Source organism: Nerophis lumbriciformis, linkage group LG02 (genome assembly GCF_033978685.3).
Source record: "Nerophis lumbriciformis linkage group LG02, RoL_Nlum_v2.1, whole genome shotgun sequence".
In the NCBI taxonomy this organism is placed as follows: domain Eukaryota; kingdom Metazoa; phylum Chordata; class Actinopteri; order Syngnathiformes; family Syngnathidae; genus Nerophis; species Nerophis lumbriciformis.
In genome coordinates, this window is record NC_084549.2 from 53,189,624 (window position 1) to 53,216,801 (window position 27,178).

The following is a 27,178-nucleotide window of genomic DNA, read 5'->3' on the forward strand; positions in this document are numbered from 1 at the left end:
CTCTTTCTGCATCTGCAGATGACAAGATAGTGGTAGGCTACTCCTCACCATCTTCTTTTTTTGAAATTTAAGATTTATTTAGGACGGCGTGGCGAAGTTGGTAGAGTGGCCGTGCCAGCAATCGGAGGGTTGCTGGGTTACTGGGGTTCAATCCCCACCTTCTACCATCCTAGTCACGTCCGTTGTGTCCTTGGGCAAGACCATACTTGCCAACCTTGAGACCTCCGATTTCGGGAGGTGGGGTGGCGTGGTTAAGAGGGGAGGAGTATATTTACAGCTAGAATTCACCAAGTCAAGTATTTCATATATATATATATATATATATATATATATATATATATATATATATATATATAGCTAGAATTCACTGAAATATATATATATATATATATATATATATATATATATATATATATATATATATATATATATATATATATATAAGAGAAATACTTGAATTTCAGTGTTCATTTATTTACACATAACACTCATCTACTCATTGTTGAGTTAAGGGTTGAATTGTCCATCCTTGTTCTATTCTCTGTCACTATTTTTCTAACCATGCTGAACACCCTCTCTGATGATGCATTCTGCTTCGTCTCCTTGTTGTGTGCGCAGTTGTGCACTCTCTAAAAGCCGTAGATGTTATTGTCACATATGCATGTACAGTAGATGGCAGTATTGTCCTGTTTAAGAGTGTCACAACATTGCTGTTTACGGCAGACAAAATGCTTTACGGTAGACGAAAACGTGACTGCTGTTGTTGTGTGTTGTTGCCGCGCTGGGAGGACGTTAATGAAACTGCCTAACAATAAACCCACATAAGAAACTAAGAACTCGCCCTCGATCATTCTACAGTTATAACGTGATTGGGCAGGCATGCTGTTTATATTGTGGGAAAGTGGACTTGAAAACAGGCTGTCGACACGTCACTCAGGTCCGCCTGAATATCGGGAGATTTTCGGGAGAAAATTTGTCCCAGGAGGTTTTCGGGAGAGGCGCTGAATTTTGGGAGTCTCCCGGAAAATCCGGGAGGGTTGGCAAGTATGGGCAAGACACTTCACCCTTGCTCCTGATGGGTGCTGGTTAGCGCCTTGCATGGCAGCTCCCGCCATCAGTGTGTGAATGTGTGTGTGAATGGGTGAATGTGGAAATACTGTCAAAGCGCTTTGAGTACCTTCAAGGTAGAAAAGCGCTATACAAGTATAACCCATTTATGATTTATTATCATTTATTTTCCATTTTTAAAACACATGTACAGTAGTATACATTGAAATGTTGGCAATGCAAATGCTCACAAGACACCACAAACAACAGGGGGCAGGAGACAACAAGAAGACACGTTTCAATAAGATTAAACTTAACAGGAGAAAAAAAAGTATATACAGTCATGGTCAAAAGTTTACATACACTTGTAAAGAACATTGTCATGTCTATGTTGATCATGTTTTTGTTTGGCCATGTGCTGTTTGTTTTTTGGACACTTTCTTAGTTCCTGGTTGTTCACTCCCTTGTTTTGTTTCCATAGCAACCCATTCGTTTTCACCTGTCATGTCACACATCTGTTTCACGTTTTGAGCCACGCACCTGTTGTTAATCATGTCTGTGTTATTTAAGCTTCGCATTTTCTGTTGGTCAGCCTGGCGACATCCCATTTATGCTCTGCACACTTTATGATCACTCTTCTTCATGTCATGTTCACAGTTCCATGCCAAGTAAATTTTTGTTTCTTGTTCATAGTTTTCCGTCTTTGTGCGCGCCTTTTGTTTTCATAGCCAAGTTGTTTTACCTCCGCTGTGAGCGCCTTTTGTTTATACCTTTTTGAGCTTTTTGAGTTTATAATAAATAAATGGGTTGTACTTGTATAGCGCTTTTCTACCTTCAAGGTACTCTAAGCGCTTTGACACTACTTCCACATTTACCCATTCACACACACATTCACACACTGATGGAGGGAGCTGCCATGCAAGGCGCTAACCAGCACCCATCAGGAGCAAGGGTGAAGTGTCTTGCTCAGGACACAACGGACATGACGAGGTCGGTACTAGGTGGGGATTGAACCAGGGACCCTCGGGTCGCGCACGGCCATTCTTCCACTGCGCCACGCCGTCCCTGTTTAAATATTAAACATGTACTCTCACTCACGTCTTGACCGCGCCAATTTTCCGTTGCCTTCCGGAAAAACAAACCCCAAGGACCAAGTCCTGACAAACATAATGTCATGGCTGTCTTTAGTTTCCAATAATTTCTACAACTCTTATTTTCTTGTGATAGGGTGACTGGAGCACATACGTGTTGGTCACAAAAAACATTCATGAAGTTTGGTTCTTTATAAATTTATTATGGGTCTTCTGAAAATGTGACCAAATCTGCTGGATCAAAAGTATACATACAGCAATGTTAATATTTGGTTACATGCAAGTTTCACTGCAATAAGGCGCTTTTGGTAGCCATCCACAAGCTTCTGGTTGACCACTCCTCTTGACAAAATTGGTGCAGTTCAGCTAAATTTGTTGGTTTTCTGACATGGACTTGTTTCTTCAGCATTGTCCACACGTTTAAGTCAGGACTTTGGGAAGGCCATTATAAAACCTTAATTCTAGCCTGATTTAGCCATTCCTTTACCACTTCTGATGTGTGTTTGGGGCATACTTGCCAACCCTCCCGAATTTTCCGGGAGACTCCCGAAATTCAGCGCATCTCCCGAAAACCTCCCGGGACAAATATTCTCCCGAAAATCTCCCGATTTTCAGCCGGAGGCCACGCCCCCTCCAGTTCCATGCGGACCTGAGTGAGAACAGCCGTTTTTCACGTCCGCTTTCCCACGATATAAACAGCGTGCCTGCCCAATCACGTTATTCAATACGAGGCGTCCGGCATACCGCCGATGAGCATGGTGCAGATGGAGAAGATCTTCTCGGCGTCCGTGTTGGCGCACACGTTGCCAAAGTCGACGCTGGTCAGGCTGCTGAGGGTGAAGTAGAGGGCGGCGATGTACGAGCTGCGCACCGATGGGCCGCCGACCGTGTTGTTGACGTAGGGCATCTCCAGGCGTTTGCACAGCTCATGGAGCATCCTTGGGGAAGAGACGGGAGGACAACAGGGTGACAAGAACTAAATCATCCAGACTAGAGATAAATTGTATTATTATGTTTATCTTACCTAAAAATAAACATATTTATTCATTTAAAAAAAAAAAAACTAAATACATTTTTACTATATTTTGCTAAAAAAAAAAAAATCAAAATTAATTGTATTTTTATTTGTATTTTTTCTGACTCCTTATTACATCCAGCCATAGAATTATACATTAAAATAAACATATTTGAAATAATTAATTTTAAATGATCATAATAATTCATTTAAAATGACCATATTTAATTATTAAAATAATTGCTTGTTTATCAACAACTTTAGCATTTTATTCATTACATTTTGAAGCTCTCAGAAGCCATCCATCCATCCATCCATCCATCCATCCATTTTCTACCGCTTATTCCCTTCGGGGTCGCGGGGGGCGCTGGAGCCTATCTCAGCTACAAACGGGCGGAAGGCGGTGTACACCCTGGACAAGTCGCCACCTCATCGCAGGGCCAACACAGACAGACAGACAACATTCACACTCACATTCACACACGAGGGCCAATTTAGTGTTGCCAATCAACCTATCCCCAGGTGCATGTCTTTGGAGGTGGGAGGAAGCCGTAGTACCCGGGGGGAACCCACGCAGTCACGGGCAGAACATGCAAACTCCACACAGAAAGATCCCGAGGCCGGGATTGAACTCACGACTGCTCAGGACCTTCGTATTGTGAGGCAGACGCACTAACCCCTCTTCCACCGTGCTGCCCCCTCTCAGAAGCCAAGTTATGTTATATTCCTTAAGATTTATTTATGCAAGTTTGAAGTATCAATTATCTAAACACAGTTTTATTTGCATATTTTCAGGATGTATATATATATATATATATATATATATATATATATATATAAATGAAATACTTGACTTGGTGAATTCTAGCAGTAAATATACTCCTCCCCTCTTAACCACGCCCCCAACCACGCCCCGACCCCAACCACGCCCCCGACCACGCCTCCCACCCCCCACTTCCCGAAATCGGAGGTCTCAAGGTTGGCAAGTATGGTTTGGGGTCATTGTCCTGTTGGAACACCCAACTGCGCCCAAGACCCAACATCCGGGCTGATGATTTTAGATTGTCCTGAAGAATTTAAAGGTAAAAATTTTTATGGTGCACGGACATTTTTTCATAGTATCCACAAAGTTCAGTGAGCAGATTGTGTTATGTGTGACAATGTCTGTTGACATTTCGTGTTTCGTTGGATTTATTTTTTGCACCATGACTAGGGAATGTTGTTTGCATTGGGTCATATAGATAAATGCTGGGGAGTGCTTCAAATTGAGCATAATTAAAGGTCATGGACTTGAATTACTCGTGTTGTCCACTAGATGGCTACAAAATAGCAGCCACACATAGCAGTCTTTTTAACTGAAAGCATTCCTGCGGGCAAGATTCCTTACTCGTGTTTTGCGGGGCTAAATTGAAGATGTTGGCGGGTCGTAGTTAGGACACCCCTGCTCTGAGGGAACTGTCATTTTTTGCTTCAGACAATCACGCTGTAAAAAAAATCTAAGATGGGGAATCTGAAAATTGACAGCGACTTGTTGAGCTTTATTAGAGATTAAACAAAATAGGAGAAAAAGTTCCCCTTTACTTGCTTCTCCAGTAAACAAGTAGTTGGGCCTCCTATCACAGTTTTAAGATCATTTTAGTTAAGACGGTATTACTGACTGTACTAACTGTCAGAGATTTGACCACGGTTTATCATACAAAACCCAAAACCAGTGAAGTTGGCACGTTGTGTAAATCATAACTAAAAACTAAATACATTGATTTGCAAATCCTTTTCAACCTTTATTCAATTGAATAGACTGCAAAAACAAGATATTCAACGTTCGAACTAAAAACTTTATTCTTTGCAAATATTAGTTCATTTGGAATTTGATGCCTGCAACATGTTTCAAAAAAGCTGGCACAAGTGGCAAAAAAGACTGTGAAAGTTGAGGAATGCTCATCAAACACTTATTTGGAACATCCCACAGGTGAACAGGCTAATTGGGAACAGGTGGGTGCTATGATTGGGTATAAAAGCAGCTTCCATGAAATGCTCAGTCATTCACAAACAAGGATGGGGCGAGGGTCACCACTTTGTCAACAAATGTGTGAGTAAATTGTTGAAGAGTTTAAGAACAACATTTCTCAACCAGCTATTGCAAGGAATTTAGGGATTTCACCATCTACGGTTCGTAATATCATAGCGGCAAGCCTGTGACTTTTGATCCCTCAGGCCGTACTGCATCAAAAACTGTTATCAGTGTGTAAAGGATATCACCACATGTGCTCAGGAACACTTCAGAAAACCACTGTCAGTAACTACAGTTTGTCGCTACAACTGTAAGTACAAGTTAAAACTCTACTATGCAAAGCGAAAGCGATTTATCAACAACACCCAGAAACGCTGCCGGCTTTGCTGGGCCTGAGTTCAACTAAGATGGACTGATGCAAAGTGGAAAAGTGTTCTGTGGTCTGACGAGTCCACATTTCAAATTGTTTTTGGAAACTGTGGACGTTGTGTCCTCCGGACCAAAGAGGAAAAGAACCATTTCGGATAGTTCTAGGCGCAAAGTTCAAAAGCCAGCATCTGTGATGGTATGGGGCTGTATTAGAGCCCAAGGGCAACTTACACATCTGTGAAGGTACCATTAATGCTGAAAGGCACATACAGGTTTTGAAGCAACATTTCAGCAAGACAATGCCAAGTCACGTGTTACAATAGCGTGGCTTCATAGTAAAATAGTGTGGGTACTAGACTGGCCTGCCTGTAGTCCAGACCTGTCTCCCATTGAAAATGTCTGGCGCATTATGACGCCTAAAATACCACAACGGAGACCCCCGGACTGTTGAACAACTTAAGCTGTACATCAAGCAAGAATGGGAAAGAATTCCACCTGAAAAGCTTCAAAAATTGGTCTCCTCAGTTCCCAAACGTTTACTGAGTGTTCTTAAAAGGAAAAGCCATGTAACACAGTGGTAAAAATGCCCCTGTGCCAACTTTTTTGCAATGTGTTGCTGCCATTAAATTCTAAGTTAATGACTATTTGCAAAAAAAATAAAGTTTCTCAGTTCGAACATTAAATATCTTGTCTTTGCAGTCTATTCAATTGAATATAAGTTGAAAAGGATTTGTAAATCATTGTATTATTTTTTTATTTACCATTTTTACATCCCTAACTGGACAGCACCATTTCTGTACTCCCACAGCACTTAGAGTCTGAAGTATTACTTCCATACATAACAAGCTAATCTAATAACCTTTCCAAACAAACAGCTGCTTTTTGACCTTTCACCCAAAGTTGACAGACTCAGCGAGTGACCCAAATGAAGACAACCAGGATACAAAGTGGATGATGTACTTTATTTGGTTCAAACAATCGTATGTGACAAAAGGGAAAACTTGTTGATATAGTGACATTGTTCTATTTATATATAGGTGGTTCTCTTTTTACAATGTTTCTTCCGTGTTGACGAAAGCGCTCTCATTGAGTTATTTAAAAAAATATTGTTGCCCAATATTTGCTTGAAAATGAGTTCAATTCATCATGATCCACACACACAGCTACAATGAGGATCGATTATTATACATTTTTGGCACTTGAATATGTCTCCCAAGCATAAGGTGGCAGTGTGCCAAAGAAAAAGAAAGCCATCACCATAGAAGAGAAAATGAGCTCAACTGTTGTGACCATCATAAAGACCATCATGAAGATGGCATCTTAGCCAAGATGGATTAGGAATCGTTCTTTATTACTCTTTCATGTCATTTATGTATTTCATATTTTTATTACAGTACTTTATGTGTTCTGTGTACTGTGTATTCATATCCGTATAAGTTCCCACCTACACTGAAATTGGGGACATAAAGTGTCAGATGAACAAAACTTGTTCGTAACCTGAGGACCTCGTGTGTTCTAATTTACGTTTTTTGAGACAATTTTTGTTCTGTTTTCAGAAAATATTTGGCCTGGGTTTAAAATCATGATCAACAAATTCAAACATAACACAAAATAATTAAATGAGCTTAAAAACTGTCAATAAACAAAAAAAGTTAGTATCCATTTTGGCAATACTGGCACTGTATTTACTTACACTGCCTTTGGCAGGCAATGTCAAATAGTAGGGGTGTCCCGATACAACTTTTACATTCTTTTTTCACTTCTGTCACAATACCGATATTGACTATTGGCAAATACCGATATTGATCCGATACGATATCAGCAATATTCATACATACTTTTATTATTTTGTAGTGTGGAATGATAGAAAATGTCCTGTGAAATTAGTCAAACAGAGAACACGGTACAGGAGATATGAAAAACACTCACCTATTTATTATTAACCATCTGGAATGGACTTATGCTGCCTTTAAAAGGGAACTGCACTTTTTTTAAATGTTGCCCATCATTCACAATCCTTATGTAAGACAAGAACACACGTTCTTCTTTTTTAAATTCATTTTAAGTCATTAGATACGGCAAGTACGAAGTGGCTAACAATGCAGCTAATGGGAGTACACTATTACGCCCATAAAGCCCTCTAAAAAAAACTAAAAAAAACGCCAACAATACTCCATTTACATCTCGCAACCTGGGAGCAGTTAGCACCAGCGGTGGCCGCGCCCAAGAATCATTTTTGGTGATTTAACCCCCAATTCCAACCCTTAAAGCTGAGTGCCAAGCAGGGAGGTAATGGGTCCCATTTTTATAGTCTTTGGTCTGACTCGGCCGGGGTTTGAACTCGTGATCAAGGGTGATGGGTCAAATGCAGAGAATAATTTCGCCACACCTAGTGTGTGTGTGACAATCATGGGTACTTTAACTTTAACTTAACTTAAATATTAACGATATTGATGTTATAAGAGCTAACGCAGACAAACAAATTTTCTTTGTACTGTGATCACAACTAGCTTATGCTGCTATATTGACATCTTGAGCCAGTGAGCTGTTGCATCATCTCCGAGTTGGTAAAAGTTCCTTTTAGATTATAAATCATAACCTCTCACTTGTATAGAAATTCAACTTAGATGGCGAGAAAGAAATGAAAAGATTTTCCTTTTTTTTTTTTTACCTGCGTGAAGATTATTAATAATTCTTCATTTAAACGGTAAGATATTAATCCCAGTGAGAGCAGACATTGTACAGTAAGTGATTATTTCATTATGTTTGTATCTTTTGTTTAGCATGTGGCTTTAGTGCTACTTGCTGGATCTGCTTATCACTCAGCTTCTAAAACATCCTCTGTATATTCAGGCTCAAAAATATAAGGTTCTGGCTCATTATTTGTCCCAAAGTAGTTTTTGTTGTTTCTCATGAAGTCTGTCATTATAAGTAGTAGTTGTTATTTTTGTTTTCAAGGAAAAAGAAAACGTTGTGATGCGTCTGTGAAATTAATGCGCCTCCCTGTATGCTTAAAATGTGCAAAATAGGTAAATATTACATGTTGTTATGAATGTGCCTGTTACTGCATTACATGTATACTTACAGTGTGTACATAAAACGTTAATGGAAGTTTTTAGAGTGCTTTCTAGGCAGTAGAGTAAATCCTATTACCTCTATTATTAGGTGACTTTTGTTAGAATGCATAAAAAAGAAAAAGAAAAGTGTTCTTGTCTCCCATAATGATTGTGAACGATAGGCAACATTTAAAAAAATAATGGGTATCGTTTTTATGAGACTCCCAGTGGCAAATAACAATTCATGACGTTAAGATCCTGACACATTAAGTAAATGATGCCGACACGCTTTAGACTGCAATGTTGTTCAATGAAGGACACTTACTACATACAGTACCTCTAACTTGTGTGCTATTGTGTGCTTAGCTGTTTTGTAGACGCTAGCTCACAGTAGCCTATAGCCTACCATGTTTACTTTTTGTAAACAACTTGACTAAAACACAAGAAAAAGACCAACCTTATGTGCTTATTGGAGGACATTTAGATAGTAAACACGCTGCGGGACTGCTTGTATCGGACATTTTATACGCAAGCCGATATCATTTTTTTGTGCATATCAGAATGATATCAATATCGTATCGGGACGTCTCTAAGCTTATTTATTTTGTTTGATTCCATTCTTGTTTAAAACCTCTAAAGGCTGAGTTGGCCACATGCGTGGACAGCACCTTTTAGCTCTTATTTCCAAAATTGTGTACAGTACTGAATTGGGGTCTTATGGCCACTTATGTGGACACTTATACTGCCATCTGGTGGTGTCAGAAGAGTATAACATACAATGAAATTTGGGGAAAAAAAGTGTAAAAATAAGAATTAGCATGTCACTTAACATGAAGTACACGTTTATTACTTATGGACTAAGTACATCATATCAAAAGATGATTCTTAGTTTTTATTCTAATTAGGGTCCAATAAGCCCAAATAGCAAAGAGGAATAATAAAAAAAAAAAAGCATGTAAACAAACAGCTTGGGCCTTAAGAGGTTTTAAGTTAGAAATACACATAGTATTTGAAATAGTAAAAAGAATACCGCAGTTAAAAAGCACATTAGTTGTTGCAAACCAAACGTTATTGCACTTTTGTTTTGTTTTTAAATGACTGAGAAATGTACTACTTTTACATTAATCATTACATTGTGATTAATTGCACAAAACATGCAATTAATCATGATTACCATTTGTAATAATCGCTCACCGGTAAATATAGTAGAATTGAGTGAACTGAAAAACAGACACAATATCATCAAAAGTATTAAATAAAACAGAAGATAAAAGTGGTAAAAGTGTACATAATGCTGGAACTTTGCCTTGTTAGTTCGTGTCCGCCATGACGGCGTTTTAGGGTCTCAGAGTCTCTTGTTGTCCACTCAAGTCCGTCCACATTCACTGTGTGCGTGTCGACCTTTGGTCTTGCTTGATCCCGGTTGCAGTCGCCACGCAGTAGTTGGCTTTTTCCGAGGCGGTGAAGCCGGGGAGGCACTGACACTGGTAGGAACCCAGCGTGTTGACGCACTTTGCGTTTTTACACAGCGACATGCGCGTGTTCAGTTCCGAACACTCGTTCACATCTGGGGACAGACAGAGGAGCAAAGAGCAACGCTTCAGTGATTGCACGGGAACACTCACGTCAACATAAGCGGTTGACGACACAATTGGCATCCAAACTGACTTGTGACTTTGTCCAAAGACAAGGAAAAGGCAGTGTTGGGTAAAGTCGTTTAGTTATAGTTACTAGTTAATCTCTCCAGTAATTACATTTAATTGTATTACTCCTTCATAAATAAAATCACTGCACGTAAACGATGATATTACGGACCTTTGATCCCTCAGGCGGTACTGCATCAAAAAGTGACATCAGTGTGTAAAGGATATCACCACAGGGGCTCAGGAACACTTCAGAAAACCACTGTCAGTAACTACAGTTGGTCGCTACATCTGTAAGTGCAAGTTAAAACTCTCCTAAGCAAAGCGAAAGCCATTTATCAACAACACCCAGAAACGCCACCGGCTTCGCTGGGCCCGAGCTCATCTAAGATGGACTGATACAAAGTGGAAAAGCGTTCTGTGGTCTGACGAGTCCAAATTTCAAATTGTTTTTGGAAACTGTGGACGTCGTGTCCTCCGGAACAAAGAGGAGAAGAACCATCCGGATTGTTCTCGGCACAGAGTTCAAAAGCCAGCATCTGTAATGGTATGGGGTGTATTAGTGCCCAAGACATGGGTAACTTACACATCTGTGAAGGCACCATTAATGCTGAAAGGTACATACAGGTTTTGGAGCAACATATGTTGCCATCCAAGCAATGTCTTTTTCATTGACGCCCCTACTTATTTCAGCAAGACTATGCCAAGCCACATTCTGCACATGTTACAACAGCGTGGCTTCATAGTAAAAGAGTGCGGGTACTAGACTGGCTTGCCTGTAGTCCAGACCTGTCTCCCATTGAAAATGTGTGGTGCATTATGAAGCCTAAAATACCACAACGGAGACCCCCGGACTGTTGAACAACTTAAACTGTACATCAAGCAAGAATGGGAAATAATTCCACATGAAAAGCTTCAAAAATTATTCACCTCAGTTCCCAAAATGCTTACAGAGTGTTGTTAAAAGGAAAGGCCATGTAACACAGCGGTAAAATGGCCCCTGTGCCAACTTTTTTGCAATGTGTTGCTGCCATTAAATTCAAAGTTAATGATTATTTGGAAAAAAAATGTTGTTTCTTAGTCCGGAAATTAAATATCTTGTCTTTGCAGTCTATTCAATTGAATATAAGTTGAATATCATTGTATTCTGTTTTTATTTACGATTTACACAACTTGTCAACTTCACTGGTTTTGGGTTTTGTAACATAAACCTAAAAGAGCTCAGGATTTCAAACCAAAAAATTGGAAAATAAATAGCGTATTGATGTTTTACTTGTTTTATACCACAAAGCCTTCAAAGTAGCCACTAAATGGCAGTGAAAGCACAGTGTAGTTTTATTGAATCATAACTAATGATAGTACTAATCAACTATAATTACAGAAAGAAACTCCACCAGAGACTTCCTTATCGTCCGCTGTCTGCACTGTTGTCCACAAGTTGCAGACATTTGCCGTGTTTGTTTTTGTGCTTGATATGTGTTAGTCCATCTTAAACCTTCATTTATGTTCCAACATTAAGAACATTTGTGAACTGTTGAGAGCGAGCTATTGCACAAATGTTTGTTGGTAAATGAGAGACAATGTGAGATTATCATCACACTTCAACATCTCTAACATGTAAATGCTGCCTCTTTGATAGGTCAGCAGTGTAAAAGAAAATATGTTATTTGTCTTGGCCTGGGTAAATACATGTTAAATAAATATATAAATACATGTAAGCTAGTACGTGAATGTTTATATACATCATGTTTTAAGGCAGGGGTGTCCAAACTACTGCCCGCGGGCCAAGTGCAGCCCACCGGCGTCTTCAGTAAGGAGATATCACAAGTTTTGCCTAAATTGAGTTCCCTGTGAATCAATTGGGAGTGATCTTGCTGCCCTCTTGTGGGCGATGTTAGAAACAATAGACAGTGATCATGAGTTTTATTTAGAAGTGGTCATAACATCAATTTATATGACTCAATCCAAACAACTTTCCCCACTTAATGGTGTTAATCACCAATAACCAACAAATAAAGTCAACACACGATCGCACATAACACTTCCTGCTCATTGAACTTTGCGGACATTATAAAACATGTTCAAGCACTAATTATAATTTAAAAATGACAAATATATTAATTCATTAAAGTGCATGATGGGTGATATGCAAACACTGTCTCCACACTTTCCCATGTTTGCGTGTCTTCGCTGCTCGATATTTCTGATTGACTACAAAACTTTAAGGATGTCGTCAGGGAAGTAAACAAGGTAGAAGTCGAACTCTCACATATTCTTATTATTCAATGTTTTATCGTTTATACTTCATATTGCATCGTCGTCAGGGTCTGATGTGGGGTCGGGGTTGTTAAAGTTGAAGCCGTTGAAGTTAGGTGTTGTTCAATCTGTTATAGAGTGCTTTAATCTATGCAAACTGAAGTGTTATTTTCATACAAATGATTGTTTTTACATCACAATAAACGCTCTGCTGTGAGGCAAAAAAAAGCGCTGTAATGTGTGTATTTGTGTGTTTGTTCAAGCACATCCATATCAATCAATCAATCAATGTTTATTTATATAGCCCTAAATCACAAGTGTCTCAAAGGGCTGCACAAGCCACAACGACATCCGCGGTACAGAGCCCACATAAGGGCAAGGAAAAACTCACAACCCAGTGGGGCGTCGATGTGAATGACTATGAGAAACCTTGGAGAGGACCGCATATGTGGGTGACCCCCACCCCTTCTAGGGGAGACCGGATGCAATGGACGTCAAGTGGGTCTGACATAATATTGTGAAAGTCCAGTCCATAGTAGATCTAACATAGTAGTGAGACTCCAGTCTATAGTGGGGCCAGCAGGAGACCATTTCGAGCGGAGACGGGTCAGCAGCGCAGATATGTCCCCAACCGATGCACAGGCATATAACAGCATTTCGGCAATTACCCTCGAAAATATGGCTTTATTGCAGTTTGTACTGTATTTTTACATGTTTGGCAAACTTCCCTGTACAATTTGGTATAACATTTTTATTATATCATTGTGCTCACCCATTAGGTGTGAGACCAGCTGTGTAAACGTAATCACAGATCACTCCGAGACAGCACACAGCTGTAATAATAAAGCAACTGAATTAGTGTAGTGATTTCGAAATCAAAAATGTATTTATATTCCTATTTAAAGCAGCACTAACTTGCCAAAATTCATTAAATATTTTCATAGCTTTTAAAGGCCTACTGAAACCCACTACTACAGACCACGCAGTCTGAGAGTTTATACATCAAAGATGAAATCGTAACATTGCAACACATGCCTATACGACCGGGTTAGTTTACTAAAGTGCAATTTTAAATTTTGCGCGCAATACCCTGCTGAAAACGTCTCGGTATGATGACGTCAGCGCGTGACGTCGCGGATTGTAGAGGACATTTTGGGACAGCATGGTGGCCAGCTATTAAGTCGTCTGTTTTCATCGCAAAATTCCACAGTATTCTGGACATCTGTGTTGGTGAATCTTTTGCAATTTGTTCAATGAACAATGGAGACAGCAAAGAAGAAAGCTGTAGGTGGGAAGCGGTGTATTGCGGCCGACTTCAGCAACACAAACACGGCCGGTGAGACTCTTACCAGGAGGACTTTGAGTTGGATACGCAGACGCGGTACCGTGAGTACGCATGCAGCTGCGGCTTCCAAACATTTGATCGCTTGACCGTACGTGCGTGCCACTATGTGCATGTCACGTATGTAACTTTGGGGAAATATATGTGCTGTATGAACTTTGGGGAGGTGAACGGTACTTTGGGCTGTGGGATTGAGTGTGTTGTGCAGGTGTTTGAGTTGTATTGGCGGGTTATATGGACGGGAGGGGGGAGGTGTTTGTTATGCGGGATTAATTTGTGGCATATTAAATATAAGTCTGGTTGTGTTGTGGCTAATAGAGTATATATATGTCTAGTGTTTATTTACTGTTTTAGTAATTCCCAGCTGAATATCAGGTCCCACCCGCCTCTCACAGCATCTTCCCTATCTGAATCGCTCCCACTGCCCTCTAGTCCTTCACTCTCACTTTCCTCATCCACGAATCTTTCATCCTCGCTCAAATTAATGGGGAAATCGTCGCTTTCTCAGTCCGAATCGCTCTCGCTGCTGGTGGCCATGATTGTAAACAATGTGCGGATGTGAGGAGCTCCACAACCTGTGACGTCACGCTACTCGTCTGCTACTTCCGGTACAGGCAAGGCTTTTTTATCAGCGACCAAAAGTTGAGAACTTTATCGTCGATGTTCTCTACTAAATCCTTTCAGCAAAAATATGGCAATATCGCGAAATGATCAAGTATGACACATAGAATAGACCTGCTATCCCCGTTTAAATAAGAAAATCACATTTCAGTAGGCCTTTAAGATCATACCAAACCCAAAACCAGTGAAGTTGGCACGTTAAATAAAAAGAGAATACAATGATTTGCAAATCCTTTTCGACTTCTATTCAACTGAAAAGACTGCAAAGACAAGATATTTAATGTTCGAACTGAGAAACTTTTTTTTTTTGTAAATAATCATTAACTTATGCTGTCTGCAAGTTGAAGTGGAGTGGGAATTGTTTTGTATGACACCTTGTGGGCACAATAATTCATGAAGTTAAGCTCAGGACACAGTAAGATGAACACGCTTGTTGAAGGTCACTTTCTGATACCCTTGGATCTGGGCGGCATGGCGTAGTGGGTAGAGCAACCGTGCCAGAAACCTGAGGTTTGCAGGTTCGCTCCCCGCCTCTTACCATCCAAAAATCGCTGCCGTTGTGTCCTTGGGCGGGACTCTTCACCCTTTGCCCCCGGTGCCACTCACACCGGTGAATTGAATGATGAATGATAGGTGGTGGTCGGAGGGGCCGTTGGCGCAAATTGCAGCCACGCTTCCGTCAGCCTACCCCAGGGCAGCTGTGGCTATGAAAGTAGCTTACCACCACCAGGTGTGAATGATGGGTTCTACATGTAAAGCGACTTTGGGTACTTAGAAAAGCGCTATATAAATCCCAGTTATTATTATTATTATTGGAGACTTTGCATGTGTAAGTAATATGCAACTATAATTATTTGATACTTGTTTATATTAACAAATGTTCTCTTTTAGATTGCAATATTGTTCAATTAAGGACACCTAATTTTGTCTAGCTTATGTGCAATGTGAGTTCAAACCCCGGCCGAGTCATACCAAAGACTATAAAAATGGGACCCATTACCTCCCTGCTTGGCACTCAGCATCAAGGGTTGGAATTGGGGGTTAAATCACCAAAAATGATTCCGGGCGTGGCCACCGCTGCTGCTCACTGCTCCCCTCACCTCCCAGGGGGTGATCAAGGGTGATGGGTCAAATGTAGGGAATAATTTCGCCACACCTAGTGTGTGTGTGACAATCATTGGTACTTTAACTTTAACTTATTGTGTGCTTAACTGTTGTGTAGCTGCTAGCTCCTAGTAGCCTGTAGCCTACCATGTTTACCTTTTTGTAAATGGATTGACTAAAATACAAGAAAAGACCAACCTTGTGTGTTTAATGGAGGACATTTAGATGTTGACTGGCTGTCCAGCTTTGGAACAGTAATCACGCACAGGACTGCTTGTTTTGGGGATTATATCATACATTTTACATGCAAGCATATATATAATCCCGTACTTGTTTTTAGTTGATCATATTGGATTGATATTCAATATCATATCCAAGATGGACTCCCCTAGTATTAGTAATAAAAAACAACATAAACAGGTTGTCAACACAAGCAGGACTGACTTCAACAGGTTCCACTGTAATGTGACAACATGTTAGACAGTTTCTTACCGATGCAGGCCATATGGGACAGGTCCAGTGTGTAGCCATCAAAGCAGTCACAGGTGTAACCCTCCTGGACTCGAACACAGCGACCGTTCTCACAGCCGTTCAGTATCCCACACTCCTCTGCTCTCAAACCTTCAAATGGCTTGTATGGATCTGTGGCGTGAACAAATGACACTGAAGTTCAATACTTTTCTCGACTAATCAATCTTTTATGTAGTTTTACAGATCCATCCATCCATTTTCAACCGCTTATCCCTTTCGGGGTCGCGGGGGGTGCTGGAGCCTATCTCAGCTACAATCGGGCGGAAGGCAGGGTACACCCTGGACAAGTCACCACCTCATCACAGGGCCAACACAAATAGACAGACAACATTCACACTTACATATGCAGAGCCATATGCACTGCGTCTTAAAGTGAAAGCAGAACTTCAGAACTTAGTAATATCTGGGATCCTGTCAAAAGTTGAATGGAGTGAATGGGCCACACACAATTGTCTCAGTAATGAAAAAAGGAAAGACTGAAGCTGTTTATTGGCAGCAACCTATAAAGTGATCATTAACCCTGTGCTGCGTACTGTGCATGACAATTTTCTATCACTGGCAAGAGGGGAGAAGTTTTAAAAATTTGATTTAGCACAAGCTTATCTGCAAATGGAAGTGGAGGAGCCAGACAGGAAAATCCTTACCATAAGTATTCAAAAAGGACTGTTTAAATCAGGGGTGTCAAAGTCACGTCCCGCGAATGAATAATCTATGGCCCCCGGGATGATATTTGATTAGTATTAGAACCGGCCCGCAGGCCACAGCCGCCTGCTGCTGTTTTGCACGCACCAATACTCCATCAGTGTTGGCGCTAGGAATTTTCAAAATGGGATCCTGAGGACCCCATCAAATCATAAAAATGGGGTCGCACAGTAAATTTTTGGGGTCCCACTTTTTTGTAACCGTCTTGAAAACAAATGATAAATGTATGCATTATCCTGTTATATCTCACATTCTATATTGTCTTTTGGAAAAAGGCTGTCATAGACATTACTTAATTCATTAAAAAATACACAAAAGAAAACATTTTTATGCATATGTAAATGTATTCAGTTATAAACATTAATTAACTTTCTTCTTTCCTTCATGGATCTAAACTTTACCGCTGCAAGTATTTTTTTTCTATATTTTTATTGTAATATTTTCAAAATGTGTTTGTTCTACTTTTGGCCAAAGTAAGACAAAGAAAACAATCTTAAGTTGTCTTTAGTTTTTAGTTTTAATGCCATGATTTTAATAGTCCGGCCCGTGTATGCACAGATTTTCCTCCATGCGGCCCCTGAGATAAAAATGAGTTTGACACCCCTGGTTTAAAAACAACAGACTTCCATTTTTTACTGCTTGTCCCTCTTGATTGTTTTTGGCATTTCATCAGTTTCAGCAATGTGGCAGCGAGCAATGGATCACGCATTACAGCCCGCAAGGTACACAGGGTTACCATGATGACATCATTTAGGTGGGATTACTCCGCAAGGAAAAATAGGTCCATACACTATGTGTCTATGGATATTGTCATTCATTCAGGTCATTGTCATCTGAGAGCATTCAATCGATCACAACTGGACTGTTTGGTTTGTCTTAGATTATATTTTGCCTCTCATCCAAGTAGGCTTCATCAGTTAATGCTCGGATTTAGATTGGTCTGATCTAGTTTTCGACATAGATTGATCTAGTCTAGCGGCTGGTACCAAAACCCCAAATATTTATACTCCAATACCTGGGCAAGGATGGCTTCGCCCTATCGTAGTGAGAAAAACAACTGTTAAAGGGGAACATTATCACAATTTCAGAAGGGTTAAAACCATTAAAAATCAGTTCCCAGTGGCTTATTTTATTTTTCAAAGTTTTTTTCAAAATGTTACCCATCACGCTATCCCTAAAAAAAGCTTCAAAGTGCCTGATTTTAACCATCGTTATATACACCCGTCCATTTTCCTGTGACGTCACACAGTGATACCAATACAAACAAACAAGGCGGATAGAACAGCAAGGTATAGCGACATTAGCTCGGATTCAGACTCGGATTTCAGCGGCTTAAGCGATTCAACAGATTACGCATGTATTGAAACGGATGGTTGTAGTGTGGAGGCAGGTAGCGAAAACGAAATTGAAGAAGAAACTGAAGCTATTGAGCCATATCGGTTTGAACCGTATGCAAAATACTGCATTACACAAGACTACCCGAATGTACTCGAATGATTGAAAAAAAAAAATGTTTTTATGCTAAATTATTGGTAAACACAGTTTATGTATAATAATTTACGTAAAACTGAGTAATGAATAAAGTTTTCTAACTCCTGTTATTTGTTGAAGGCTAAATTGCAGTATTTTAAGAATTGTCCCGTGTCGTATGTGAAAGATAGGTGGTGTCAAAAAACCACCTCCTCTGTTCAGGGATGGTTTTTCAACCTTGACATAGTTGGCTTCCCTCACTCCTCTTTCGTACCATCCATCCTCCATGTCCAGAATCTGTATATTTTTGTTCTTAAATGAGTGCTGTTTCTCTCTGAGATGCAAGTAGACAGCTGAATCTTGGCCTGAAGAGTTTGCCGTCTATGCTGTGCCATGTGTCGGCTTAGTGGTTGTTGGCTGGTTTCCCAATATATGAATCAGCGCATTTATCATTACACTGGATAGCATACACCAGATTGTTTTTGTGGGTGTGCAATGTCCGGTCTTTAGGATGTCTCAGGGTGTTGCCTAGTTTGAAGTGTACTAGGATGTTGTGTTGGTTAAACATTCTTCTGAATTTCTCAGATAGACCCAATACATATGGATTGACAATATTTCTGTCACCTTTCTCCTCCCCATCCACTCTGTTCTTGTTTCTTCTGGAACTGGACGCACTTTTCACAAACGACCAGCTTGGGTAACCAGTCCATACACTACATTTCCTTCCCTTTCAGATTAATATACCACATGACTGTACCTTAAAAAAAAAAACAAATACATAAGCAATATGGCAGGCCTATTCAACTGCCAGCCAGTGGTACACAATCTGCCCGCAATATTCCCGCCACCCACAGGGGGCAACAGAGATGCTAATGTGATAGTGGAATAAATGAATGATGGGTTCACCCTCCTATGTGCGCGCTTTGAGTGTCTAGTGCATGGGTGTCAAACTCTGGCCCGCGGGCCAAATTTGGCCCGCCGTATAATATCATTTGGCCCTTGAGGCAATATCAAATTAACATTAGAGCTGGCCCGCCGGTATAATACGGGGCCGCTGTTACGCCGCATTCACCGTTAAGACTCATACTTGCCATCCCTCCCGATTTTCCCGGGAGACTCCCAAATTTTAGTGCCCCTCCTAAAAATCTCCCGGGGCAATCATTCTCCCAAATTTCCCCCGATTTCCACCCGGACAACATTATTGGGGGCGTGCCTTAAGGCACTGTCTTCAACATCCTCTACAACCTGTCGTCACGTCCGCTTTCCCTCCATACAAACAGCGTGCCAGCCCAGTCACATAATATATGCGGCTTTTACACACACACAAGTGAATGCAATCATACTTGGTCAACAGCCATACAGGTCACACTGAGGGTGGCCGTATAAACAACTTTAACACTGTTACAAATATGCGCCACACTGTGAACCCACACCAAACAAGAATGACAAACACATTTCGGGAGAACATCCGCACCTAAACACAACATAAACACTACAGAACAAATACCCAGAACCCTTTGCAGCACTAACTCTTCCGGGACGCGACAATATAAACCCCCGCTACCACCAAACCCCGCCCCCGCCCACCAAGTTAATGTTGATATTTACCTCAGAAGGCTCCAAATAGAAAAGAGGCATTCAATTTTTTATTAAAATTGTATTTAATATACCATTGATGTTTTTTTGTTGGTTTTTTGAAAGTTTATTTTGCACTATTAAGTTATATAAGCGTTGCTTGTTCCATATTCAGTGTTAAAGCAAATCAGTGTAGCAAACTGAGCAATAATTAACGTTTTATTCATGCACTTTCTCTTGCTACTTCAAGGCTTGAATGTTTGATTCATTCATCATTGTTATTTTATTTTCAAATTTATTATTAGTCTGTGAAAAAAGGTTATTTTGATACTTACCTCAGAAGGCTGCAAATAGAAAAGAGGCATTCAATTTTTATTTTATTTTATTTGATATGCCATTGATATTTTTTAATTATTATTATTTGAAACTCGATTTTGCATTTCACTATAAAGTTATATAAGCCTTGCTTGTTCAATATTCAATGCAAAACTTGTTTGGGTCCCAATTAAAAGGTTAATTTGTTCAACCTTGGCCCGCGGCTTTGTTAAGTTTTACATTTTGGCCCACTCTGTATTTGAGTTTGACACCCCTGGTCTAGTGTATAGAAAATCACTATATAAATATTATTATTATTATTATTAATGTGTCACAATGAATCAGCAGTGGGGTGAGTAGAAAAAGACTACTCAAAAAATGGCACTATCAATCTTGACAAAAATGAAAATACATTTTGAAAATCTGACTTAACAGCGACTGGACAACAAAGTATGAATGTATGTATGTATGTATGGATGAATGTAACACAAAACTATGTCAGATCTGTAAGTAAATATTGTGCATAAAGATATTTAGTTTGTTTTGTATTGAAATTGCTGACAGTAATGTCTTTAGTATTCGTGGCCGTGTTTTCTGTCTGAGTAACTCTCTGGCGAACAAAGCTCGTTTAATACATGTAGCGCTAAATTTGATCAGTAGAGGGTGTTAACGCTACACCTTTAATTGTGTTGAGTCACATTCATGTTTGCTGAGGATGTTGTTTAATTTCTATATGCATAAACATCGGTAATTTATTGTGTGAATGCATTAACACCAAACCTTCTTTTACCTTTATCTAAAATACACAATGGAAATGATGTGAAATACACAATGGACTTTATACTTTTGAAATGTTTATATTTTCAGTCTTACAAACCTAAATGAATGGAGAAGTGTAGAAAAATAAAACTGATGAAGGAAAATAATTCAAAAGAAACATCAATCCTCAAAACTTCTGGAGCGTCTGTTTCTTCATGCTGTTAACTATCTGTCTAGCTGCACATGCTGAAATGAGTAGCGAGGGCAGAAAAATGAATTTATTGACACTGCAGTGTGAAAGCCAATGTGTTTACTTTGCAATTAATTAACCGCAGTCTTAAGATAATATAACTTGTGGAAGCACTTGCTGACGAAACATCCAAACTTTGATGTCTGGCCCCTGAGCCCTTGGACTCGTCAAACTGCGGCTCTCTTTATTGTGTAGTTGAAATATGCAATATGCAATATGTGGTTGCCCTGCAATATGGCAACCACAAATACAATAATACCAGGCAGTGTTAACTTTGTTGACAAATTGTTTTTCGCTCTAGCCATCGTTAAATACCTATTTTTATATACACATATATATATATATATACATATGTGTATATGTATATACATATATATATATAAATATATATGTGTATATATATATATATATATTTATTTATATATATATATATACATACATATACATATGTGTATATGTATATACATATATATATATATGTATGTATATATATATATATATATATATACATATACATATGTGTATACATACATATACACATGTGTATATATATATATACATATACATGTGTGTGTATATACACACACACACATACACGCACACGCACACGCACACGCACACACACACACACACTTTATTTACTGCTTTCACCATCTCAGCTAAAAAACAGTTAACAGTGATTGTAACCTTTCTTCTCTCAATAGTAGCTCCTCAGTATTAGCTCCCACAATAACAATGTTGCTATAGTTTGGTTAATATGCAGGTTATGACATGTAAATGGAGCGTTGTTGGCAGTTTTCGATGTTTTTTAGAGGGTTTTATAAATAAAACAGTAGATCCCATTAGGTGCATTGTTTGCCACTTCTGCTAGACATTTTTCACAATTAAGAACACACAGAAAAGTGAGACATTTGTGTTCATATCTAAAAAAAGGTTTGTGAATGATGGGCAAAATTACCCCAAAAATGCAGATTTCCATTAAGCGAGCACATTTTATGAAAAACAACAGGACAGACCAGGACTTGATGAGTTGGTCCACACGCATCATCGTCAACTGAAGAGCTGAACCAGGTTGTCTCAACTTTCCCCAGTAAGAGTGCATACAATAACAACTACATTATAGAGGCCACTTTGGTGCATTTAGTACATTAAAGATGCTAGGTGGCAGTATCAGATCAAGACACAAAAAATAAGTATCTTCATTGCCTTTTTTCTAGTTTGGCACAATAAGACAGATAGAGTACTTACACTCCTCATTGTCATAAAATGACAAGGCAGACTGCTGATCAGGTGATGGCGAGTAGTCCGGGCTCACTTCATATTCATGAACGGGACCAGCAACAAGAGCATCCCGGCCGTAAGGATGGCGTCCAGCACTCATAGGAAGGTTACACATGGAAGCATAATCACCTAGAAGAGCAAGCAGATACAGTATAAGATATTGTTTCTGTCATCTACTTTTGGAGACATTAGAGATGCATACTTTTCATACAAACACCGTTTCCATATGAGTTGGGAAATTGTGTTAGATGTAAAAATAAACGGAATACAATGATTTGCAAATCCTTTTCAACCCATATTCAATTGAATGCACTACAAAGACAAAATATTTGATGTTCAAACTCATAAACTTTTTTTTTTTTTGCAAATAATAATTAACTTAGAATTTCATGCCTACAACACGTGCCAAAGTAGTTGGGAAAGGGCATGTTCACGACTGTGTCACATCACCTTTCCTTTTAACAACACTCAGTAAACGTTTGGGAACTGAGGAGACACATTTTTTAAGCTTCTCAGGTGGAATTCTTTCCCATTCTTGCTTGATGTACAGCTTAAGTTGCTCAACAGTCCGGGGGTCTCCGTTGTGGTATTTTAGGCTTCATAATGCGCCACACATTTTCAATGGGAGACAGGTCTGGACTACAGGCAGGCCAGTCTAGTACCCGCACTCTTTTACTATGAAGCCACGTTGATGTAACACGTGGCTTGGCATTGTCTTGCTGAAATAAGCAGGGGCGTCCATGGTAACGTTGCTTGGATGGCAACATATGTTGCTCCAAAACCTGTATGTACCTTTCAGCATTAATGGTGCCTTCACAGATGTGTAAGTTACCCATGTCTTGGGCACTAATACACCCCCATACCATCACAGATGCTGCCTTTTACACTTTGCGCCTATAACAATCCGGATGGTTCTTTTCCTCTTTGGTCCGGAGGACAGGACGTCCACAGTTTCCAAAAACAATTTGAAATGTGGACTCGTCAGACCACAGAACACTTTTCCACTTTGTATCAGTCCATCTTAGATGAGCTCAGGCCCAGCGACGCCGACGGCGTTTCTTATGTAACTACAGACAAGAATAAATGTAGATACGTGTACGGGTGTCGCGCGAGACGAGCAATCAGTTGACAGTTTATCTTTAAAACAACGTGAGAGTCATGGCTGCCTGTCAAAAAATTACCCGCAAAATACGTAACGTCAACACCACAGACCGTCTCCGTGTTGTGCCGTCCGTCAATATTGTAACATCCCAACGAATGGCGGCTCAGACAGATTCCGAGTTTGTATTTCTTTATTTCACAAAATGCAACATTCACGTACAAAGGGCTCAATCTCCGTGTCTCGCTCTCTTTTCCGGCAACTTTACTTTCCCCTTTCAACTCCACAACACACGTCACTTCCCATACTTGTCCCGGAAGTCCCACCACCCAGTAAAGCCATCGGCTCGAACCAGTAGGCGTCTGTGACAACACTGACTTGACTTGACTAGTGGAAAGAAATATATTTGACATGTGTTTGCCTTTTTACTTCACACATTATTAAACGTATCCACTCGGCAACCATTGCACATGTCACCCAGTGGGGGGATCCCCACATCTGCGGTCCCTTCCAAGGTTTCTCGTTGTTCCCATTGGGTTGAGTTTTTCCTTGCCTTGATGTGGGATCTGAGTAGAGGATTTTGTTGTGGCTTGTACAGCCCTTTGAGACATTTGTGATTAAGGACTACATAAGTAAACTTTGATCGATTGAATGATTGATACCTTATAAAACAAAATTGGGGATATATTTTGCGCTTTAAAAATGTTAAAATACTGGAAGCATTTCACTTTTATAGAATATATGCTTTTTTTAATATTTGAAAATGAATGTGCTTATGAGTGTTCTCATCCATCAGGTTATTATTTTTCTCATTCAACTGGTCGAAGACGTTTGGCCTCTCATCCGAGTAGTTTTCATCAGTTAATGCTCACAAATTTAGCTTGGACAGAGCTAATCTGAGTGCTTGTTGCCAAGGTCCTAATTATTTATCCTCTAAGAGTGAACGCACACAAAGATGCTTATGTTCTTTTGTGGTGTGAAAAAGAATGTGTCTATCAACAAATGTTAACCAAAAAATCAAATCGTTCATACACTGATCAAATTGTATTGAATCGTTCATACAACTGAATCAAATCGCATCAAGTAATCTGTTCTGTAAATAAATGGTTTTTGAATAGCATCGTAACCCATGTATAAAGATGCGAATCCAATCATCCATCACAAGGAGATTTACATCACTAATCCGTAGTAGAAGTAGAACAATGTCCGACATCTTCAACCAACTCCTTCTAGTCATCAAACATAAGGGAGTTTATGCACATCTTGAAGAGATGTGTCATGTTTTCTGTTAAGCTTGGTCTAGTGACTGAGGTGGAGCAGCCATGCAAGTGGACGCCATTGGTTACCACCATCATTCTTAGGACCTGTAGCCACGCCAGCAAGACGCCAGATTACAAACCCCGTTTCCATATGAGTTGGGAAATTGTGTTAGATGTAAATATAAACGGAATACAATGATTTGCAAATCCTTTTCAACCCATATTCAATTGAATGCACTACAAAGACAAGATATTTGATGTTCAAACTCATAAACTTAATTTTTTTTTTGCAAATAATAATTAACTTAGAATTTCATGGCTGCAACACATGCCAAAGTAGTTGGGAAAGGGCATGTTCACCACTGTGTTACATCACCTTTTCTTTTAACAACACTAAATAAACGATTGGGAACTGATGAAACTAATTGTTGAAGCTTTGAAAGTGGAATTCTTTCCCATTCTTGTTTTATGTAGAGCTTCAGTCGTTCAACAGTCCGGGGTCTCCGCTGTCGTATTTTACGCTTCATAATGCGCCACACATTTTCGATGGGAGACAAGTCTGGACTGCAGGCGGCACAGGAAAGTACCCGCACTCTTTTTTTACGAAGCCACGCTGTTGTAACACGTGCTGAATGTGGCTTGGCATTGTCTTGCTGAAATAAGCAGGAGCGTCCATGAAAAAGACGGCGCTTAGATGGCAGCATATGTTGGTCCAAAACCTGTATGTACCTTTCAGCATTAATGGTGCCTTCACATATGTGTAAGTTACCCATGCCTTGGGCACTAATGCACCCCCATACCATCACAGATGCTGGCTTTTGAACCTTGCGTCGATAACAGTCTGGATGGTTCGCTTCCCCTTTGGTCCGGATGACACGATGTCGAATATTTCCAAAATCAATCTGAAATGTGGACTCGTCAGACCACAGAACACTTTTCCACTTTGCATGAGTCCATCTTAGATGATCTCGGGCCCAGAGAAGCCGGCGGCGTTTCTGGATGTTGTTGATAAATGGCTTTCGCTTTGCATAGTAGAGCTTTAACTTGCACTTACAGATGTAGCGACCAACTGTATTTAGTGACAGTGGTTTTCTGAAGTGTTCCTGAGCCCATGTGGTGATATCCTAAAGAGATTGATGTCGGTTTTTGATACAGTGCCGTCTGATGTTGGTTTCCGGCCATGCCGCTTTCGTGGAGTGATTTCTCCAGATTTTCTGAACCTTTTGATGATATTATGGACCGTAGATGTTGAAATCCCTAAATTTCTTGCAATTGCACTTTGAGAAACGTTGTTTTTAAACTGTTTGACTATTTGCTCACGCAGTTATGGACAAAGGTGTGTACCTCGCCCCATCCTTTCTTGTGAAAGACTGAGCATTTTTTGGGAAGCTGTTTTTATACCCAATCATGGCACCCACCTGTTCCCAATTAGCCTGCACACTTGTGGGATGTTCCAAATAAGTGTTTGATGAGCATTCCTCAACTTTATCAGTATTTATTGCCACCTTTTCCAACTTCTTTGTCACGTGTTGCTGGCATCAAATTCTAAAGTTAATGATTATTTGCAAAAAAAAAAATTAAAATGTTTATCAGTTTGAACATTAAATATGTTGTCTTTGTAGCATATTCAACTGAATATCAGTTGAAAATGATTTGCAAATCATTGTATTCCGTTTGTATTTACATCTAACAACTCACATGGAAACGGGGTTTGTATTTTAACTTCCTGTCTGCCACTACTTCCATGCTAAGTAGTTAGTCCTCTTCTTTTGTACTTTAGTTTTTCTCACCCTGTTATGTGTTGATGGAACCAGCTTTGGTTTGGACTTTCCACTCCATCCATCCATCCATTTTCTACCGCTTGTCTCTCATTGCCATCATAAAAAACCTTGTTTCTGGCCCATTCACAGCAGGTGTGTGTGTGTTTACACATACCAGTGTTTTTGGTGGGACATAAGGCACAATCCATGCCCCACGCCTCTCCAAAGAGACAGCAGCACTCGGTGAACGTCGTCTTCCTGTCGGCACCCAGCGGCTGCGTGCACGTCATGGATTCTGTCACCTTCTGCCAGCAGATACCTTGGAAGTCGATTTGTTCTCCTTCATGTTGCTCTGACAAACACATGAAGGATTAATACACACACTTTCTCAATTGATCAGCTTCTACGGATACCGCTCACGATAAAGGCTGAGCTGAACTGGCCTTTCATTTGTTTTGGTTTTGCCATCATTGGGCCCCATTCGGCAATAGGTTCTTAACTTTTCCTCTTATCTTTCTTCCTAAGTGATTTCCTAAGAGGAGTCCATTCAAATTCATGATGTGTTCTTAAGCGGCCAAATTGTTCCCACGTGCTGTTCTTAAGTTTCTGAATGCCAAAAGGT

At 39.9% G+C, this 27,178-nt stretch overlaps 1 protein-coding gene across 4 annotated transcripts in view; it reads right to left on the reverse strand.

Moving 5' to 3' along the window:
• Nucleotides 1-6,476: 6,476 nt before the first annotated feature.
• The window catches only part of ltbp1 (latent transforming growth factor beta binding protein 1), a 345,179-nt gene continuing 324,477 nt past the window's right edge, over nucleotides 6,477-27,178 (reverse strand). For 3 of the 4 annotated variants that reach the window (XM_061964602.2, XM_061964595.2, XM_061964590.2), the window contains 4 exons: nucleotides 26,732-26,908; nucleotides 22,406-22,567; nucleotides 16,048-16,197; nucleotides 6,477-10,156 (listed from right to left, as the gene is read on the reverse strand). In XM_061964602.2, the coding sequence (XP_061820586.2) occupies nucleotides 9,972-10,156; nucleotides 16,048-16,197; nucleotides 22,406-22,567; nucleotides 26,732-26,908 (674 nt within the window). In that variant the 3' untranslated portion in view covers nucleotides 6,477-9,971. Of the gene's footprint in view, nucleotides 10,157-10,637; nucleotides 10,772-16,047; nucleotides 16,198-22,405; nucleotides 22,568-26,731; nucleotides 26,909-27,178 lie in introns of those variants that run through there. The other variant, XM_061964608.2, reaches the window with a different exon arrangement.